The 22,718-nt window shown below is 47.6% G+C and overlaps 1 protein-coding gene across 2 annotated transcripts in view; it reads left to right on the top strand.

Moving 5' to 3' along the window:
• Positions 1-22,718, top strand: part of LOC144940684 (collagen alpha-1(XII) chain-like) — a 131,994-nt gene that overhangs the window by 3,598 nt on the left and 105,678 nt on the right. For both annotated transcript variants that reach the window (XR_013639157.1, XM_078866993.1), the window contains exons 2-6: positions 3,951-4,057; positions 5,612-5,740; positions 9,382-9,525; positions 9,961-10,071; positions 19,047-19,165. Coding sequence is in view for 1 of the 2 variants with exons in the window: in XM_078866993.1 (XP_078723119.1) it covers positions 3,964-4,057; positions 5,612-5,740; positions 9,382-9,525; positions 9,961-10,071; positions 19,047-19,165 (597 nt within the window). In the remaining variant the exon portion in view is untranslated. The remainder of the gene's footprint in view (positions 1-3,950; positions 4,058-5,611; positions 5,741-9,381; positions 9,526-9,960; positions 10,072-19,046; positions 19,166-22,718) is intronic.

Raw genomic sequence — 22,718 nt, 5'->3', positions numbered from 1 at the left:
TTTTTTTCGAACGGGGGCGCTGCAATGCATTCTCTATGGTTTCCGGGAGGGCTCGCCCTAACGTGCTTACGTCATCATACGTGCTTACGTCATCATACGTAAGCACGTTTCATCCAACAATATAATTTGTCGCCACCTAGTGGAATCTTTAATAAAATAAACTTGAGTGGTTTGTTTTAATAGTGAGTATAGAAACAAACAAGATGTATTGTAAGAGTCACTTTATTTTTCATTAATATTAAAGAAGTGAAGTTGTCTTTACATGCTTAAGCTGTTAATTTATCCATTGCATGGGTGGACCTTATCCTTATCAATCATCCAGACATTTGCCCCCCCTGAGAGATTTTGCAGGAGCCGCCACTGCTAGTACATTTCATAAAAGCGTGTTTTAAAAAAAGTTTTTTAAAAATATTACTTATGTTGTTTAATAAGAAACGCCACACGAAGCGATCACTTAAAGAGGGCCACCGTGCGGGCGACGGAGGCGCAGGTTGCAAAACGAGCGGGCGGGACAATGCATCCGCCGCACGCATGTGCTCTGCGTGATGTCACCGATAATAATAATTAAAAACAATAATTTGTTTATTCACCACACGCGAAGTGAGACAAAGCAGCCGACACGCCGCGGCTGCGTACATCAAGTAAACAATATAAATAATTAAAATGTACTGTACAGTATTCCCTCGTTATTCATGAACTTGCTTTCCGCGAATCGTGTCTGGAACTCTTCACGACTGCATCGAGAGAAAAATAAAATGATGCGATGAAGTGATGAGAGAGAGAGAGTATGATGCGAGAAAGTGGTGAGATGGAAGTTATGTGTTTTTTTAAAATGATAATTTACATGTATTTAATAATTTAAAACCTCGTGCCACGGCAGATCTCTCGCCTACTTCAGCAGTTTTTTCTTGCTGTGGTTGTCCCACCTGATGACGATTGCTTGTGTTGCGATTGAAACGTCGTGATCTATTATTTTTTCTACCTACGTGACTTTACCGAAAGAACCAAAGAGCATGTATTTAATAGCTGACGTCTTTATTTAAGGCCATTCATTAAAACGGTTTTCCGAGGCCAAGATCATTATCCGTGAAACTTGGCGAGACCCGCACGAGTGTGGCGAGACTCTCCCATCCAGCAGTGGAGGTCGACAAAACGGGCTGCAGACGATACTCCCATGAGTGTTGCTCACGGGTCGGCAAGCCAGTCGTCTCGACGTCCCCACCGAAAGCACGGCGCGATTCAAGGTGTTACGACCGCTCCGTGAGCACACAATCCCGCCGTTCAGTGTAGCTGCCACCGCAGGCTTTGCCCTCAGGTGTTCAGTGTAGAACCCGGCAAGCTGCGGCGAATAGCGTGGAAAATAGGTGACGCGGCGAGGTCAATTGTGGGTATACTCACCGGGACTCTGCGGTGTTGCCATCGCCAGCTGTGTGACTGCCCAAGAAAAGCCCTGCTGAACGGCGATAGCAAAATGCGCCTTTTTGCTGCAGTGATTTTTATTAAAGGGCGCCAAAGTCTCCTGGAGTTACGCAATAAGAGATAGTCGTGTGTAGCTCTTTGTTGATCCACTGCTGGATGAAAGCCTCCCTTACCCCCCCCCGCACGCCCACACCGTGTTGTCGGTCATGCGGGATGTTTGAATATATTTCGCCACGCAGGATTGTGTGGTTCAGTGAAGGGGGGCACCCTGGGCTGGCTCGGATACCACTCGCCACTGGTGTTAGCCATGGTGGGGAGTCGAACTCAGGTCCACGCGAGCCACTGGGCCCCCAGCTTAAAACCCACAGCGATGCATCGTCGTGCAATAATGACAACGCCTTTCCCTAATTTATCCAGGAAACCCTCACTTGAGTCTCAAGGCAATTTTTTCGTCCACTTCAGGGTCTTGCATTGGGGATGCTTGGCCAGTCCCATTAACGAGTAGTTTGGCTTCTCGTGGGATGAAACTGGAGTGGCCTGGAAAAAAAACCACGCGTATGAGGGATAATGGTCGAAGCTTCACACATATAGAACTATGAAGCTAATTGCTGTGCCTTCATATCTCTGAGCCATCTATGATCCCAAGCCTACAAGACCTCATATTTCCAGGCAGTCTCCCATGCAAATATTGGCAAAGGGTCAACCCTACCTCTGAGCGGTAGTGTAGTGGTTAGCGTGCTGCGCTACGAACCCGGCTACCCGAGTTCGATTCCCGCTCACAGCCAACACCAGTGACGATTATCTGAACTGGTCCTGGGCCGCCCCTAGGTTGACTCAGCCTCAAATGAGTACCTGGCACGGTATCTAATCACCATCAGGGAGACATAAGGCGTGGTGCTGGCCACCCACTACCTCGTGCACCGTACCGACCTTCGTAGGTGCTCACGAACAGCACTTGCCCCAACAGTCTGTTGAGGCTATACGGGGGATCGTTGTCTTTGCTGTGTCGCTGTCCCCACGCTATTCGGCGCGGTGTCCGACGTCGGTGCGAAGAAGCTCCCCATCGCGTGGAAGGAAACCGTCGGATAATTATTTTTCCCCCCGCCCCAACGGCTGCGTGGCAACACCCCGACTAAAAAAAACGCGCCGGTGAGAGCCGTGCGGCAGCGCAACCACGAGAGCCTCCACGGTTGCGCTGCGCCGCAAAGTCGCCTCGCTTGCTGAGCGAGCTGGGTAAGTGGGCCCACCAGGTAGGCGGTGGGTGAGAAGACGGCTGACTCGGATCATTCGCGACGAGTTGGGTGAGAATGAGTGATGCTTTTCGAGCTTAAGGCTGCCTGCCAAGGCGTGCGGCTCAGAGAGCGAGACTGAGGAGGCACCTTTGGGATTTTCACGGTTTAATGGTCACGTCTTTTGCTCGGAGAGCCAGAATAAGGTTCCGTTATTATTTTTCGGGATTCTTGCCAGTGTTTGAAGCTCAAAGAGCCACGATTATGTCTACCCGAGCAACTTAGATTCTTTAAAAAATATACATTGCAAAGCAACCATATGGACCTTCGCTCAATGGAATAGACGGGCCATTTATTTACTCTGGTATTATGTAGCTAAAAACGAAATCTGACAAAAAAAATTGGTTCCGGCTGATTATTCCATAGAGAGGGAGAGAAAGAGAGAGCGAGAGAGGGGCCCTTTGGCCAAATCACTCCAAATGCACCCGGATCTCGTCAGATCTTGTCAAAAACTAAATTGAGAAGTTGAGCCTGGATGGTTCTTCGGTGGGGCAAGCACCGTGCCTGTACACCACTCAAGCAGACGTCCGCATTTTTTTAAACCGACGTGTAAAAGATGATATGCACATCGCTGCTAGAAAAAAAGTCCCACCTTTTCAACACCCCAACGTTTTGTTGATGTAAATATGCGTAATTTTATTTGACGAGGGTTGATTACGCATATTTCGAGTGTAACCTTTTGGCAATAGGTTCAGAGCCAAAGAATATAAAAAGCGCTGCTTTTGTGTTGTTTGTTTACTGCTTTTGTCAATCTACGAATGGTTGAAGGACTCCACTTGCTCGCTGTGTCAATAATGGGGATTGTCTGACCATACTTCACCACACTAGTCAGTGTGGGTTGGTGAGGGAGAAGCCCTGGGCTGGTTTAAAATATCACTCAAAACTAATGTTGGCGTGACCTGGAATTTAATTCTGGTCGCTGTTTTTATAGCGTAGTGGGTTTACATTGTCTCTGCTCCACCTGGTTACTCAATAGTGCAGTAAAATAATTTTCCTTACACTACTATTACTCACTTCTGGTGGTAGCTGTGGCCAGGAATCAAAGTCAGGCCTCTAGGTTAAGAGCAGTGTACTAAGCACTGTGCCACCACTCCTCCCTAGCTGTACATGTACACTTTCAGCCCTTGTGTCTATGTACTGCTGGATGAATTTCATAGTCTCCTTGCTGGAACCGTACGCACACATATATAAAAATGTTAATATATGATGTGCTCATCACTGTGTGCATGTGTGTGTGTGCAGAGAGGAAGGAGGCATGGGGTCCCAATCTCTCTGGGCCACGTGTATCCGTACCACGTTCGCTCTCCTTGTCGTCTCCCTCTGCCTCCCAGCACCCACTGCAGCACAAGGTACATCCGCCACACAATACGGTTTTCGTAGACGCGTCGTGGATGCAACCGGCACGCAGTCGGAGAATGCTGAGTTAATCGTTCGAGTCGTCCGTTTCCGCTCCGCGCGTCGGAAGGAAAGGGGAGTAGAAACTGCCCCCCCCCCTACACTTGCGGACAATGATGACATTTACGTCTGGAGCCATCGCTCGTTCCATCGAGACCGGTCCTCCATGAGCCGGAACGGCGCTCTGGCCGGCGTTGGCTCTCCCACCGTGGAAATAACGCAAATGCGTTCTCCACCTGAAGCGCTGACGACAGGAAGAGAAAATCAGGTTTACCTATCAATCCCGGTGTCGATGATGCGCAGGGGCTTAAGATCCGCCCGCTCAGCCGCAAATGGAAGCACGGCAGATGTTAGCGCTTGGAACTGACATGCGCACAGGATGTTGTGTGCGTGCGCGTGTGTATGTGTGTGCGCGAGCGTGCCAGTGACGGAATGCTGTGAAGGAGATCACAGAGCCTGTTGTGCTGTGCCAAAAGTGGAGCAGCTTTTGTGATGTTACTTTTTGAGACAATTTAGTCCACGTCTGTTTTTGACTTTTTGCCACGTGTGATGTGACAGGCATTATAACGACAACAATGGTGACCTAAATTGTATCCACGTGATATGCATTCTTTGAGTTTGCACGTTCGCCACACATCTGAGTCTTTGTGTCCATTCGATTGTTGCGCTTGTGCTTCTGTGCGTCCTCTTGGCTGCACATCCCAATGTCTGCACAAAAAGAGATGAAAGATCCCCCGTATAAGCCTTTAACAGACTGTTGGGGCAAGTGCTGTTAGCGAGCACCTATGAAGGCCGCCATGGCACACGAGGGGGTGGGTGGCCAGCATCACGCCCAGTCACCGTTGTCGTCCCAGTGGCAAAGTTTTCACACTGCACTAGGTACACATTTAAGGCTGAGTCGACCTAAGGGAGACCCAGGACCAGTTCTGTTAGCCGTGAGAGGGAGTTGAATGCGTGTCGCCAGGTTCGTAGCGCAGCACGCTCACTGCTACACTGCCACTCTGCACATACATACACACATGTCTGCTCACACACACGTCTACACACACACATGCGTACTCGCATGGGCCCGCAGCCACTTGCACACACGCCCCATGTGCTTCCACATCACGGGTGGGGGGAACTATGGCCCCGTGGCCACACGAGGTCCTCGTGCTTCGAAACGCCCCGCAAGCGATATCTATATCCGTCGCTGCAAGCACCTTAATCACTCTGATCGTGTACTCGAGATGGAATACTCTCTCAACCTGGCAACACTGGTGCATTTACTTTCGTTGCACTTCTGTAACTTGAAGGGTATTTTGCAGCGATGCAAGTGAATGTGCTGTGTTACAAAACGTGTTGTCGCCCACCATAAGATTCTAGAAGACCTTTTTGGCCCCCAGTAAGGAAACAGCTTCCTCACCCCCCTTCTCCTCTACTTTTCTGTGTCGGTGACTCCGCACGAGCATCGGCGTGCTCGAGCATGTGTGTCTCCCCCGCACTCACGTGCGTGTGTGCGCATGCAGTGATGGCTCCCAGTGACCTGCAGTTCAAGATGCTACCCGAGAGCACGGACCTGCACGTGACGTGGACCCCGTCCAAGAGCCGCATCCTAGGATACAGGATCAGCATCCTGCAGACGGACCCGCCCTCCGGTAACCGGCCTCTTTCCTTATCTCGGCATGGAACTGGTGACCTTTCGTTGGCCCGCGGCGGGCGTAGGACTTATTGGCACTGAGCGTTGATCTCGTTTTTACTGGAGAGACAGTGGATCAAAGAGATATGAGTCGCCTCTTCCCATCCGGGTGTGGGAATGCTAAATGTTTTTAGCCTCGGCCACTCTCTTGTAAGTTCATGGTGGTGTATAAAAATGTGTAAATAACGAGAAACCCCAGCACAACAGAGTTAATTAGTTCAGGCCGGAAAAACAAATGTACTCTATGTAACAATACGCAAAGGTGTGGTTTTGCACGTTGTTTTGCGTCATGCATCGGGCTTTTGTAAACGCAATGCACATCTTCCATTGTTGTTTCTTACATGGGTGGTTTATGCTAACGAGAGTTCGAGTTGAGTTGAACTGTAAACCCAATCCTGACACGTCGGGTTGTACCACGTGCCGAACAGCACGTGGCCATTTCCTGGCCATCTGGTGACCCAAGCCTATCACAGCTGGTATTTACAGGCACTCTCCCATCCTAATAATAATAAAGGATTAAACCTGATTTGTTTCTGGGGGTCTCATAAGATGGCTGCGCGTTCAGGATATTCACCCTTTCCCGTTCCGATGACGTTTTATGACATTATAAAAAATAAACCGGAAGAAAAACTAAAATAAATTAACTTTATCGGGATCGAGGCTCCCACAAGGCCACGCGGGAGGGTGTGTGGCACAGTTTGGTTCCATATTATCATAGAGTGCGGTCGTGTTGCCACAGTTATCTGCAGTGAGTACAGTGTTCTTTAAAGGCTACGGCGCTATGTCTCACTGAATAAAATTCATGCTGAGCCGCTTCAGCGGTGAACGGGACACCCCACCCTGCAACTTGCAGACATCTCGGAAAGGGAAAGGGGTTAAACGCTCGTGGGTGACTTTGCCACTGCCAGTTGCTTTTGAACGTCAGACATAGCGCAGGTTCTCACGGTTGCGCTGGACTTTCGGGTGTTACTGCGTCCTCCTTGGTTTGCCATTTGAATCAGTTAAATCTTAGATTCTCTATTTTAAAACGTGTGAAGTGCGACATTTGAGACTGCTCTGGTTGATGCAACGGTAAGTGTGCTTGCGCGAAGAACCTGCAAAGCATGGGTTTGATTCCTGGCCATGCCTAGCATCGGTATCAAGTGATATTTCACTATTTATTAACTCTTTAACAGTTTTTATTTTATCAGGGAAGGCCTGTTGAGCTATATTGTAGCTCTTTTTCAGATGCGACCTGGCCACAAATGATAGCTCAACGGTGTGGCTCATCATGTGTAAATTTAGAGCAGCCAAATACTCTAAACGCATGTCGATTCTAAATGTGGAGGGAAAGCCGGAGGACCTGGAGAAACATCCTTGCGACCGTCGGGAGAGAGACATTTAAACTCTCAATATACAGCAGGCGTCAGGGTTAGGATTGAACCCGCAACCTCTTGCATACCAGGCGAGACAGTTAACATCTCGCCATGGTGGGCCAACCTCCCTTCACCAACCCACAATGGCCGGCGTCGAGAAGTATGGTTAACCAATTTCCCATGACCTACATGGGTGTGGGCATGGCCTTGATGGAGCAGTGGATTGATGAAGGGGGGGAGTTCAACAAAGAGTTAAATCATTTCTAATTGAAACGTGGGGAATTTCTAAAACATCGAAACTGCGAGCCAGAACTTTCAGCTGAAGGAATAGCGCAGAGGGGTCCAAAAACTAATGACAGCCGGACCAGCCAAGACGAGTGGGGGGTTAGGGGGGGGCACACGCAGGAGGAAATGGAACGGTATGCTGAAAGAGCATGTGTAAGAGAAATCAACTGGAGCTGCCCAAGCAAGGCGGATTGAGAACCAACCAACCTGGCTGCACCTGAGGAAAGGATTGCTCGACGCGCATCGTCATTAAGTGGAGGTATTATTTTGCGGAAACCCTGCCAGCGTTTCAAACAAAACTAATGGGAGCGAGTTCCCTCCTCATCCTCAAACACGGAGGGAGAGTATTCTCGACCATTATATAAGTTTGTGTTGTAAAACGCAAAGGGTATTTTTGTTGTTGCTGTGTTCAGTTACGTAATGATGTTGCCTGGAGAAACTGCAGTCATTCCGACCGTTTAGTGGAGAAGGGGCAATGAGTCACAAACTGCTCCACCAGTAATTTTATTTAAGCAACCTCAGCCTTTGGCATTTGTTTACCATATCATCGGCACTTTTGCCTGAATGTCTGTTGCTTGTGGAGATGTTAATGGAGATAATATTGAGCATGACGATAATACCAATTGGCAAATATGTTGAAGATGTCGCCGTGGATATTGATGTTGTTTGTGATGTTAACGGTCGTAAACATCATAACTGATGATAATGTCCTCTTCATCATCATCAACATGCTTCTGTTGATTCATAGAAAGTCAGTTTCTTTGTTCACTATTCCACTGATCACTTGAGAACCGAGAGTACAAGTGTAGAGATTATATCACTCACAACAATATTCACCTCACGTGGTGGACGCCACGTGGCTCAGATACACAGGAAGGAAAAACAAACCCTCTGATTGGTACTTAACGGACCTGAAAGGGGTTTGGTTAGAGGCATGGAAATTGAAGGAATTGGAGGTAGAAATACAACAACATGGAAAGGGCGGGAAATAGAAGACGATTAACATGGAGGTCGGTTGGGAACCGTTAGAGAAAGTGGAAGGTGATTGGCTGGAGGGAAAGTGGGTCAAGGAACCTTCACGAAAGGGGCTTGTGGGATATATAAGGGGGAAACGCGAGAACACAAGACGTTTCGAGTGAAGGGAATCGTTGAAGACTATGACTCGTGCTGGAAGAAAGAAAGACTCCTATTATTGAAAACTACAGTGTTGGGTGGCACTACACAGGGATGGGCAACACACCAATAATCAGCACAAACAAATCCGCTTAGTGAAAAGCGAGGTTTTTTTTTGAGGTTGTGATGTGACCTGGAAGAGTGGGAACAAAACCTTTCGTGGAAAGAACTAAGTTCCTAGTGGACAACTACCTCCTCATGTGGAAAAGCTATAAATATTAGGTGAATACCAGAAATTGTGCGGCAGTTCACTACTTGGACAAGGCAAAGATAGAAGAGGGAGAGATTGGGATTGCAGGCCATTCATCACCCATCATTTGTAACGGACGGGTGACAGTCGCTGAAACGAGTTACTTGATATTAACGAATTTCGCGATAGCATCTCATGATGGGGTGCCGCCGTAGCGAGACGTTAACTACCTCGCCTGGCATACAGGAGGTCGTGGGTTCGATCCTAACCCTGACGGCTGTATCTTTGGAGTTTGCATGTTCTCCCCTTGGTTGCATGAATATTTATTCAGGTCCTCCGGTGTTTCCCTACACATTTAGAAACATGCATTTAGAGTATTTGGCTGCTGTAAATTTCAATATTATAAGCCACTTCATTGGGCTATCAATTGTGGCCAGGTCACTTCTGAAAAATAGCTATATAGCTCAGTGGGCTTTACCTCTGTAAAATAAATATAGTTTATAGGTAGAGTCGTTGATGATGGTGACAATCCTGCCGTGTTAACGATGATGACTACAATGATGATGGGGCTGTTGACTGCGATGATGTGTGTCCCAGATGCGCCCCCCCGTGACGTGGAGCTGCCCCGAGGTGCTCGGAACACGAAGCTGAGCGGTCTGAAGCCAGGGTCAACATATCGTCTCACCATGGTTGCCTACAACAAGAAGGAGCAGAGCGCGCCCATCATCGGCGAGCTCACAAGTAAGCTTCCCGCGAGGGGCGATTTAAAGCTGCCGAATTTTATTGCGAGGCTCAACCAGGTCGCATGGTGGAACTGGAAGCCCCTCCTCATCGTCAGCCCCACCTACTCGTATATAGCCACGCCCGCTGTGTCACAAGCACCACCGCACACAGTGAGTGGCTTCCCTGACGTTGGCCCCGCCTAATGCTCATAAGCCCTGCCTACTCCTCTGCCAGCCCCGCCCACTGATCAGGGACCCCTCTCTTTGTCGATCGCATGAGTTGAGCATGAGCCTTGATCATTTTTAGATTGGGACAAAATCCCGATTTTTGCAAATACTTCAGGACACCAAGACAGCGTTTCTAACACTAGGACTGCCCCGAACCAATGTGGGACGTTTGGTAGCTTCAGGGAATGCTTCATCCCTGTCTCGCGGTGTGTGCGTGTGTCCACAGTTTCATCAGTGGAGCAGAAACCCGTTTCTGCCCCGCAGAGGTCAAGCTCCAGCAGGCTGAAGCCCGGCCGTGCAGAGGTCACGGAGTCAAGAACCGGGACCCTCATGCAAGGTGCGAGCAGCGCTCCTCGGAGTGGGTTAATTAAGGAGCCAGAATGCGTCGTAAAAATGATCGTGCATCAGTGTTTTATCTCGCTTCATATACGTATTATAAAGTACACAATGTATATTTTATATTTAGTATATTACATGACGGTATTTTGTTGCATTCAATATGCATTTTATATAATCTAAACGTATACTATTACATTTAATGTTCACATTATGCACTGTTAATATTGGTAACCACATTTCATTCACATTGTGTCCTACATAACGGTATTTTATCGTATTTAATGTACATAATATACTACATAACAGTATTGCAATGCATTTTATATACATTATATTTTGGCACGAGGGACCGGTTTTGTGGAAGACAATTTTTTCACGGACGGGGGGGGGGTTCATCATTGGGTCTTTCCCCCTTTTCAAAGAAGCTTTCTTTTTTACTCATTGTGGCGTAGGGGTTAGCTTGTGGGCTTACCAACACTGTGACTGAGACAAGTGCGCAGTGCGGGAAAGAGGCGCGGACGGAAGTGGTAAATAATAAAGTAATGGGGGCGGGCCACGTGCGGACTCACCGCTCTTACCTCCTGCTGTGCGACCCGGTTCCTAACAGGCCACGAACTGGTACCGGTCCATGGCCCGGAGATTGGGGACCCCTGCCCTAGAGGGCCTGTCTTGAACTCCCTCCAGTGGAGGCTATATTGTGCCAACAGTGGTGTGAGCAAGCAATGTCGTTGCTGCATAACTTATTCTCGTGCATTTCAAATGCACATTAAACAAATAACCCGCCGTTTACATCAGTGCCATCATGCCGCGCGCACCTTGTAGAGATGTTAACTACCTCGCCTGTTATACAGGAGGTCGTGGGTTGGATCCTGACCTGATGGCTGTTTATTTGGAGTTTGCATCTCTCTTCCCGTGGTCGTGTGGATTTTTCTCCGCGTCTTCCAGCTTTGACATCCACAGGTAGAATCAACGTGCGTTTAAAGTATTTGGCTGCCCTAAATTTACACGCGATAAGCCACTTTGTTGAGCTATCATTTGTGGCCAGGTTGCTTGAAAAAAAATAACTATATAACTCAGTGGGGGCCTTACCTGGTAAAATATAAATCTTTAAATTAGTTTTCAGTATTGTTCTTGCGAGCGTGGTCATACCGTTTTTTTTTATTACCGGTATGCATCATGGCGCATACCGCCCCACTTAAACCACTTGGTTGTGACATGTGCGGATTGTTGGCACAAGTAAAATCACCGGCTCGAATATTGAAAGAGATTGTAACTCTGGAATGATCGGCCCAGCCAGAGAAAGGAATCTTTTTTTTTAACATTGACCCAATTAAAACACTGGCATAATTCTTTCTCGGGTACAAATGAACCTTTTGGCGGGACCCTGGGGTCCATTAACTGCGTAGCGACGTCATTTTATGTCTGTTGAAGGCAAACGATACGGAAATCTACTCCTCTCGATGAGCTCTACACGATGCGCTAATCAAAGTTTCAAAGTTTCGATTATGACTACGGCAATTTTGGCAACGACGGGTGCTTGGTGAAGAACGAGAGGATTGATTTCCGGTGGGTCACGGCATTTATGTGCGCGGTGGGACGGAGTCGCCAAAAATGAATTAATTAATTAAGCAATTGGTTTCGATTTTGACTTCCGTTCATTCGGGACCCCGTGGTCCTGCCATAAGGTTCAAATCTCAAACCTGTCCTCTGCTAATGTAACGCATGAACGAAGTAAGGCTACAAGCGTGCAGGCGTAGGACCGACAGCGTGACAGTTTGCACACTGCGCTGTGAACCGAGCGGCCCCAGTTTGATTCTGGGCCAAGGATAACAATATCGGTGGTGAGCGATATGTGAACCAGTCCTCGTCTATGTCCCCTAACCTTTACCAAACCACACTGACACTGCATCGGTGGGGGGGTCTTCATGTAGCAGTGGATTAAGAGATGGCTGCAAATAGCAGCAAATTATTATTATTCCCACAAAAATTGCTTCATTTCTATTTCTCATAAGTTCTGGTTGCGACAACGCAATCCACATTTTCTGCGCTCCCCCCCCTCCCCCTCCCCGTTTGCGTTAATGACAAACAGAACTAGGAACCACGTCGGAATGTCTTCACTATTAATTGAGAGCGACATGACTTTCCTTTACCTCTGGGAGCCCGCGAATACAGTGCCCTCATACACTGCAAAGAACTCGTTATCTGCGTCGGTCTGTGTGCCCATGCCGTGTACCCAGTGCCTTATTAAGCTAGTGCGGTACCTATAGAATATGTTATAAAGGGGCCCTACATTATGTTTAAATATTAAAACACGCATTTTTTTACTTGCATAGTAAAGTAATTGTATTTTTTCATTTGCTATACAGCCAGATAATACGACAAATCGCTAACCTTAAACACCCAGTTCATAAAAGTTGAAGGCAGTATAGTGCAGAATCACTGAACCAGAATTGATAGCTTGAAAGCATTTAGCGCAAGGCCCTTGAAAGTGCGGGGCCCGTAGCATATGCTACTTTTGCTACTAGGATAATCCGGCACTGTGTATACCCCCAAATACGCTCTAGAATAAGTAGGCCAGCTTGCGGCTGCTGCTGCCATTTCCCATGTGTTGGCTGAGTTAGTTTCAAGCAACAATAAGCATGCGTGCGCACGCACGCACGCAACAAATGATTTGTTGTTAATATAGTTCCCACCTATTCGCCGTAGTATCTCTGAGCACTTGTACATCTTGTCTCGGAACATTTGAAAGGGCAACCCCAGTGGCGGCTGTCCCTGTGCCGACACAAAGGGCGTACCATAGTACCTCGACATAATGTCTGTGATGTAGTCATTGTTAGTCTGTTGATGGTCGGCGATGCGGCAATCGACTCATCTCGACGAGCTGTACACGATGCACCACCACGGTGCTTGCAAGCGTTCAGGGTTTCGGCGCAATCGTCCTCGCTGCGTTTCGACATCGCGGAGTAGCACTGATTTCGGATTGATTTGTACCCCAGTCGCGGAGTTAAATACACCCCTGGAAAAAAAATTAGTGTTCCAGAAATAAAATATTTAATTGCCTGGGGTACCGCCATGAGGATCAATTGTCCAATTGGGAAAATTCAGAACCTGGCGCCTGCACGCAAGTGGCCTACTATTGCGAATGACGTTGGGGTGGTGGGGGGGTATCTTTTAACGCCCATGGCGAAGCAGGCGGGCGCTTGGTGTTTTTTGGTCACCGCACCCACAGCGACAATCGCGGATGAATGTGAGAAAAGGAGCAAGGCGGCAGTGTGAGTTCCACCCCACGCAGACGTCAACCCTTCAGATCGGGGTGCTCGCAGATCGCGGCGCGTGCGTTGTGCGTGTTGCAGCGAGCTGCGCAGCTATCGAGGGTGCCGGTGGCGCAACTGCACCGGGACCCATAAGCGGGGGGGGGGGGGGCGGTCCAGGGGGGGGGGTTCAGGTGCCACTCTATAAACAGGGGGGGGGGTCCAGGGGGGGGGGGGGTTCAGGTGCCACTCTATAAACAGGGGGGGGGGGGGGATTGTCCAGGGTGACCCATTGCGTGCCATGCCGCCCAAGCCCCCATACGGGCCACGTTAGGACAATAATGAAATGCACACACGCGACTGCATGGTGTGTTGAGTGTAGTGCAATACGAGGTTATTTAATTTTAGTGTGCCTTTCTCCTAATTTTCAAGCTTGTGTGCCTGGCCACGTCGTCATCTTACTTGCGCAGCAGCAACACGTTGCCGTCCACTCATTGATATGCTAATTTTCTCTGCCCCCTCCCTCTCTCCGTCCCCGCCCCCCCTCTCTATATTTAAGGGACCGTCACAGAAACGACCCCTCTCTGTGCCGATATGTGTCCTTTCTCTGTGTGTCCTTGTGATGTCTGTCTGCTTGTATGTCTGTCTATAGTTTTCTAGTTAGATTTTTATTGCTATTTATTTTATGCCTGATGATGATTGCTTGTGTTGCAATCGAAACGTCGCTATTATTTTAATTTATTATTTTATTTTTAGACGTGACTTAACCGAAAGAACCAAAGCATAATTCCTGCAGTCACGAAAGCTCCAAAATTAAGATTTAGTGCAATACAATTGGTGGTCATTGCAATCGAAATGCAACATATCCAGATGCGAAATTGTGGGGCATTTGCATCACAATGGAAAAGGAAGTTTTACAGTTAAACACGTACACACGGTTTCATTAATAACTCGCCTTTTGCCCGTCCAAGGACGGGTCTATTGCAGTAAATCTGAAACTTGCACGCAAAAAACAGACCGCGACGTGATATTCATTGCATAATTGCATCCATTCGTGTGCAATTTGTAAGGGCGTGGTGACACAGACTTATTTCATTTGAAGGTTATAATCCCTTGTTCATCACGACGTCCTTTTTACTTTGATGTCTCAATAGCGTTATGGAGATCGCGTGACGTGAGGGTTTTGCCTTTGTAGTGAGGGTTGTAAGTTGATGCCAAGGAGGGCGGAGGAGGCGCCTCGGCTCCCCATGTGGAGTGACGTCACCCACTAATTATTATGAATGGGGGGGGTGTCCATTTGGAGGACGTCACCTGCTCATGAATATTAATGAGGGGGGCTGGTCGATGTGGAGTGACGTCAAGAGCGTTAAGGACATACATTCCTGGGTGATGATTATAGTAGGTCTACCATGCACAGTCATTTTAAACCTTTGAAACAGTCTGCCTCAGCAGCTGTCCCCCCTCTTTTTCTTCCTGATGACGATCGCTTGTGTTTGCGATCGAAATGTTATAGTTTTTTGTTATTTTTTGTTCTTTTCTTTGAACCTATTTACGTGACTTTACCGAAAGACCCAAAGAATATACCTCGCAATGCCCACACATTTGTGTGGGATACACGGGTGGGGTGGATGGGGTGTGGGGTGAGTGGGGTGGGGGTGGGGGAGTGACGTCACCGCAACACACGAACCCGGCTCAACGCTGCGGAATGCGGGTGACGTCATCGCGCAGATGTGCGAGGTGGTGACGTCACTTGCGTGCCCGCGCGACGGTCAACCAGCCAGCAAAACTTTTGAAACAATAATCGAGTACGATGGACAAGAGGCAGTCGTGGGCAGAGGAGAATAATTGAGGGCTTGAACCTGCATGTGAACATGGACAGGGATGGCGAGGCTGGGAACGAGTTTCAAATGGACATCATATGATGAGTGATTTTCCACTGAGGGTGGGTTGAACTGCGGGTTCTGACAAAAGGCTTTGGTTTGCTGGAGAGCACGCGATGGGGAGTAGGGTGAGGTGAGCTGTAGGCGGCGGTGAGTCGCGAGGAGTGCAATCTCATTTACTTGATACAGCTGTCGTGGCTGTGACGGTTCCACCTGAGGACGGAAGCTTGTGTTGCCTCCGAAACGTCGTGATTTTTATTTTATTTTACTTTTATTAATTTTAATGTTTTACCTACGTGACTTTACCGAAATAACCTAAGAATATGCAATCTTGCCGTTTACCTGTTGGGACTGTATTGGGAGCCAGTGGAGGGATGGGTCTCGTTTACGAGTGAGGAGTCTGGCAGTTCCATTTTGGATCATCTGGAGCTTGAAGATGAGGGATTTGAGGAGACTAAAACTAAAAAAACTGAAGGTTTTTTTGTTTATTTTGCCAGGTAAGGCCCACTGAGCTATATTGCTCTTTTTTCAGAAGCGATCTCGTGGCAAATGATAGCTCAATGAAGTGGCTTATCACGTGGAAATCTATATCAGCCAAATACTTGATAAAGCACGTTTCTAAATGTGGGAGGGGGGAAAACCAGAGGACTTAGAGAAAATTTCACGCAACCACGGGGAGAGAGGCACGGAAACTCCAAATATACAGCAGGCGTCACGGCCCGGAACAAACCGGGACCTCCTGCATACCAGGCGAGGTAGTTAACATTGAGAGTTCCAGTAGTCGCGTTGGCATGTGATGAAGATACAAGCCGAGGAGGCTCTTTAGCAGCAGCAGCAGCTAGGATACGGACATTTCGGGTGCGGGATATGGTGAGCAGGAGGGAGCCACGAGATCCTGCACAGTTTGAGATACGTGGGAAGAGCATGACAACTCGGAATCTATGACGACTCTTTAAGATTACTCACTCTCGTTGCCAGCGTGAGGTCAGGGTTTGGGAAACGCACGCTCATACTGGAGCCTTTAGTGATCGTGGACTGTCTGCCGATGAAGAGAACTTCCGTTCTGGCAGTGGAATAACGCTCGCCCAGGGCATCAGTTGAAAGGACAACTAAATTAAGCTGATTGTTCTGGTAGCACATAGGCAGCGCTTGTTTGTGGAGTAGACAATGCTTGCATGGAATGGAAAGGCTGTCTAGGTTACTTTTTTATATATGTGGAGGGGATGTCTGAGCCATCCTCACACACAATCAACATAGCACACACCAATCACACGCACGGGAATACACGAGACGGGGGTCAAGGGTTAAGGGCCACTGACGTCACACGGGCGCGCGAGACAAATATGTGGATTGGGAAGGAGGGCGGAGATGGAGGGTTTAAAAGGGGCTGTGAAACGCGCGTTTCGGGGTTGGTTTTGAGGAACGAGTGTGGCTGTGGTTTGAAAAATAAAGAAGTGCTTAACCAGTCTACGACTCCTCTTCATAGGTATAAAACGAAAAGGAACTTTACATTTATTTTTGAAAAGAGTAAAAGTAATGTTCCTGAAATAAATCTTTCTCATTCGAATGGATCGCGGTGGATTAACGTCCCAGACGTGGGCTCGCGTCCAAGTTTCCAAAAATATATGTAAAGGTGGGGGTGGGGAGGGGAATAAAATTGGGTCAATTTTCATGTTGCTTTACAATAACGGCCTTTTTACAGGAAAGCAAAACATGTCCATGTGGCTTGCACGTGTGTGGCACATGTCTCGCAAGCGAAATGAAAACGATTTAACTTTCACGCTCATTCAGTCGAGACCCTTGCCTCGTGCAGGCCACGTCGGACTCACCACCAGTGCCGGATTAAGCTAGTGCGGGGCCTGTAGCATATGTTATAAAGGGGCCCCTCAATAAAAAAAAAAAACACATTAAAACTATTTTTTTACTTGCATAGCAAAGTAATTGTATATTTTTTTCAATACAGCCAGATAATACGACAAATCGCTAAACCTTAAACACCCAGTCGTTCGTAGAAGTTGAAGGCGGTATAGGACTATAGTAATAGAGCAAGTGCAGAATCACTGAACCGGAATTGATATATTGAAATCATTAAGCACGGGGCCCTTGAAAGTGTGGGGCCCATAGCATATGTAGCTACTTTTGCTGCTACGATAATCCGCTCGCGTTAACCGTTCCGTCTGCAAACGCTCTTAGGCGTTAAACCCTTCGGTTTTTTTTGCGAGCGCGTCAACAAGTTTTGGACCATTGTTGGGGGGGGGGGCTAGAATTCGACACTGGAAACAATTTCCCCAGGTGCAGAGCAGCACGGTTTGTTTGGCAAGGGGAGCGGCTTTGGACCTCCGAGGTATCGTCGTTCGTAGTGTTCCATCCAATCATTGCCAGTATTGTGCGCCCCGCCTGCCCGCCAGAGAATAATACTGACTATGATGCAGAAAGGTATAGAGAGTTAACGCGCGATTACTTTGCATGTGGATTATCCGGCTTGCGGATTAACCATGCTTGTTGAGTTATTGCGAAAAAATATAAAGTGGGGATAATTCCACGTTCATTGGTGCATTGACACGTGCTACTTCGAGTGTTAGACCCCTCCTCACTCATGACTCGGTGACCGCACACTTTAAGAAAAAAAACTAAAACAGACGGCACATTCTATGTCTCCATGTCCATTCTGCGTTGCTAAAACAATAAACACGTTTTCAGAGTCCAATTTTCATGTTTCGCGTTAACCGTGTTTTTGTTTTATCCGAGTCGCCCCCCATCCCATTACCCTGGATAATTAAGAGTTGGCTGTAACGACAGACAATCGGTGGTTAAGTATCTCTGGTGTTTGTGTTTTGACCAATGAGCAAGTTTGCATGGAGTCATTGAATCAATCTCCATGGCAGCCTGGTGAGTTTGTGGGCAATTACAAATATGTCACCCACTAGGAAGCAGACTGAAGACACTGTGCAACTTTATTCATAAGAGTAGGTCACAGCGTGGCTTGGAAACTCTTTTGAACTAAAAGGCTTCATCGGAAATTAATATTTCACTAGCTGTTTCGTCTTATACATTTTTTGTTCGTGGCCGCCACATTTTTGCCATGGTGCGGTGGGTGGCCCACTGCGCTACGAACTTGGTACTTGAGTTAGCTTCCAGACCATGGATTATACCAGTGCCAAGCGGTATCCAACAATTCCCGGGGGTCTCCCCTAGGTTGATTTGGCCTTTAATGAGTGCCCAGCACTGTCAGAGACAAAGGTGGCCAAACTACCCTATTATCCACTGTGCAGGCTGTAATAGGTGCTCGCTAAGAGCACTTAAAAGGCTATATGAGGGGATCCTTGTCTTAATGTTTTGTGAGCATCTCCCTTGTTTGTTCATGCACGTTTGTGCATATGTCTAAATGTATCTAAGTGTGGGTGTGTGTAGTGTATCTGTGTGTGGTTGTATATCGTGTTTATTTGTGTGTGTGTGTGTGGTTCCATCGATTCGTAGTCACCTGTATAAACATTTGAGGATTTCAGACGTGTCGAGGTCAGCTGATTATGGTAATCACATTCATAGGGATGATGATATTGGTTAATTTTTACAGAGTGAAGGATGGGTGCAGTGTTAATGATGTTGATTTCAGCGTTGATGGTGATTTTGTGATGGTGGCGATGACGTTTGTAGTGATGTATTTGATAATAGACAACTTTACAGGACGATGGGTGGCGATTGATATTGGAGACATCATTGCTCGTAATATTGACGTCGGTGTTGATGGCGAACTCGTGATGACTGTGATGGTGACGGCAATGACAATAGTGTTGGTGGTGGTTGTGTTGACGATGTTGCTGGCGATTATGTTAATGGTGCAGGCTGTTCCCCGGATCTTGTGGTTGATCTGGTCTTCATCGTGGATGGATCCTGGAGCATTGGTAACCCGAACTTCCAGCAGATCCGGACTTTCCTGCAAGCGTTTTCCACCGCCCTGCCTGTGAGGACACCACCCAGCACCCACCACGCAATTTGCTCACTGGGAGTTACCTGGCGGCGTGAAATTCATCTTCTCACCATTCTAATGCAATGTACTACACAGGACTTCATCGATCCGTTTGCTGGATTAAGGCCACGCCTCGGTTTTGATAGGACGCAAAGACTGCTGACAGAATGGCAACTCAGAGAAAGAGCAAAAGATGTGGACCACGGAGGGGATGGAGTGATCGGATCGGTTCATGTGCAAGATGGATATTGATTGTAGCAAGGCAGGTCTGATAATGGATGGTGTGAGGAGACCTATATCCATGTCTAACGATGATAATTAATAATAACAACAGGTCACCCAGAAGTGGTGTCCTGGAAATCCCCGATTCACCCTATTTACCTGAGCCTTTGCGCAGATGAGAGAAGTCACGCGGAAGTGAGGGAAAAGTAATCCGATTATCCGCACTTGAGAACATGTTTAATAGGATCATCCACAAGCGCCCCCCCCCCCCTGCCCACACATCACAGAGGCATTTCACTGTGGTCTGATTGGCTAGATGTGTTGTTGCATCTGCTCGTCGCACATCACAGCTTAAGCGGCTGATATCAGAATCAGATTTGTTTATATTGGAGGAATCCGATGAGCTATAAAGCTTTTTTTCACAGACGTCCAGTAGGGGTGGGTAAGAACAAAAACACGATAGTAGTGCAAAGTACAAGAAAGGTAAACAAATCACCCAAACACATACAAATAAAACTAAACCCATCCCCATCCTACCAAACAAAGCCCACTGAGGTAGAAACTTTTTTTCCAGAAACCACCTGGCCACAAATGATAGCTCAACAAAGTGGCCCATCATTTGGACATTTATAGGTCGTGAGGACTCGTCACCCACATGCTTAAGCAAACACTGGGCAGTGCTCGTCACTGTTAACGGTCTAGAACCAGTGGTGACGGTTCCACGTTCTTAAGGCGGGGACGGGAATGTCTAGTAAACTGCTGCTGTCGATTTTGCACAGAGAGGCGCTTCTCGTTACTTGCATTGCAGAGTTATGGTGGGACGACTCAGCATCCGCTTCAAACGCAGATTGGCCATGATGGATTTGTTAGCTGTGTACCCAAGGAGAAATGTATCTTATCCGCATCTGCAAAATTCCATTATCCGCAATACTCTCCCCCCGCCCTCCCCCGAGGCCCTCTCCACCGACACAATGTCAGTTAAAGCCACTCTACGGCATGTTGGAGTGGTTTTGCGTTGACCTTAATACATATCTTGATGTGGTTGAGGGTGACATGTTAAATAATTATCGTCCATTAGCTCCTCGACTTAGCAGGAAAGCCACAGGATTGTGGTCCTGTGGCAGCTCCAAGGCAGGTCTGAAGAGAGAGAGATCATTCGAGTCGGTCTTTCTGAGCACCCCCCTAACATCAGGGGGTGGTGGGGGAGGGGGGGGGCGGGGTGAGGGGGGGCGGGGGGAGGGGGGCAGAGCTTGGAGGAGACCCCCCCCCCTTCACCTGCTCAAGGCTAAGCCGCCCTCCCCTTTCTAAATTTGTAAATGTGTAGGTACAAACATTTTTGGTAAAATTGAGAGATTTACATCGCAGATGTTCTTTGCTTATGCGCATGTTTTTTTAATGACCGTTGCTGAGCAAAGGCTCAAAGGCCCAAAACGCCGAGGGGCCAGCAACAAACAGCGCGGTTCAAGTTGTAACGTACATAAGAGTGTAACGCAATTCTTGAATTCTCCAAAGTAAAAAAAAAACGGTGGTAGTGCATTCCAAAGTCGAGCAACATGAGGGAAACACAGTGCGGATGGAGCGGAACAGTCACTGTTTGGTAGATCGAGCCCTCAAAGTGGGACGAGGAACCAATGGGTGAAGTTCCCGGGAACAGTGATCCTTGGTAGCCGTGAGATACATACACACGTAGATAGTCGTGAGATACATACACACAGGGAGTAGTGATATACATATAGGGAGACAGTGGGGCCAGAGAGCCAGAGCAGAATGCAGGAGAGGCAAGGCAGATCTTATCGTTACACAATCTGCTTAGCGTTGAACATCTGTTTAAAGTTTGTTTGACATTGAGTGTGTCATGCCCCCTCTGGGTTTCCGTATGCCCTCCACTTTAAACAAGGTCATGCTATAGCTACAGCGCTGTCTCAGAGCAGGTCACTGAGGACGTGGTCGATATGCTGCGCTTCAAGTTCGCCCTTTCTGCATTCCAGAATTCATGATGAAGTGTTTAAATGACACATTGTGACAGTCCGATGTTACATTTTTCATGAGTATGACGTCGATTCTTTATTGGAGGAATTCATGAAAAATTAAAAGCTTTTTTTGCGCATGTACCGGGAGTCTTATGTCACCGATGATCGCGTCACTGTACGTCGGCCATTGTAGTGCGGCTCGCGTCTTGTTTATATATTGCTTTGTTAAATATTTTACTTGAAATTGTTTCGCTAATGTTATTCTTAACGTGCTATTTCAGCGGCAATCGAATCAGTTTGTAAATGTCACACAGCACTGTGATTCTCTGTTTTGAAATAATAATTAGCGTCAATGTGAATTACTAAATTACTCAATCGGGATTATACGCACAGCAGCCATCGCCCCCCTACCGGCAAGGCTAATGCTCTGGGGTCACTCTGGCTAATGTGTGCTGGTCTCTTGAGTTCTCTCCTGATTAAATTTAACAAAACTTGAAAGTTAAACTTGTTTTGGAGAATTAAAAATAGCAAAATAGATCAGCAGACGATATGTCACTATGTATCCATATGCCCGTCTTGCCGCTCTCTCACTCCCAGAAGGCCATGGGGCCCTGATGGGTTGTGTAACAAACACCTTTGTGGTTCTGGGAATGGCCACGCAGGCAATCTTTCGCATTACTTTTTCTTCCCCTATTTACCCATCACACAATAGGGAGCGCACTTTCCCACATACTCTGCTGTGAGATTGGTATTTTGTCTCATGACAGTCAATTTTGATTTTCAGAGCCGTAATTTTTGCTAAATTAAGTGAAACCCCAAATTTTATTGAAGGGCCTTTTGTGTGCAGTCATTGGTGACTGGGATGAGACCATCAGCTCACTTCCCTTGAGCACCTGGTTTAAATCACAGGTGGCTAAAACCTTGATTCGAACCTAGGATCTCACTTGAACTCTGCCTCAGTGCTCTGACTTGTACGTCATTTGCACCGTACGTAGCCAACCGTGCTATTCGGAGCCAACTGGCGACCTCATCATCATCATGATCCTCAGCCAGATCAAGCCACTGCTGAATGAAGCCCTCATCATCTCTCACAGTCGTACAGTGCAACAATCCACCCAGTGCGTGCAATCAAGCTGCGTTCATTGCTCCATCTTCACAGTGGACATGCTCTTGGGGCGTGTTCCCTCCTGTGATTGCAGCTGTTTTTAGTCACGACCGCTGGCTGGTCGTCTTCCCTATTGGCAATATGTCCGGCCCAAGCCCACTTGTTTTCAAAACAGTCAATATGATATCTCTAACTTGGTGTTATTTTTTTTTATAATCCACATGTTCCTCTTTCCATCGCGCAATGTAAT

This window comes from Lampetra fluviatilis, chromosome 23 (assembly GCF_964198595.1).
Source record: "Lampetra fluviatilis chromosome 23, kcLamFluv1.1, whole genome shotgun sequence".
Classification (NCBI taxonomy): Eukaryota; Metazoa; Chordata; class Hyperoartia; order Petromyzontiformes; family Petromyzontidae; genus Lampetra; species Lampetra fluviatilis.
This window is presented reverse-complemented; position numbering and strand designations above follow the sequence as displayed.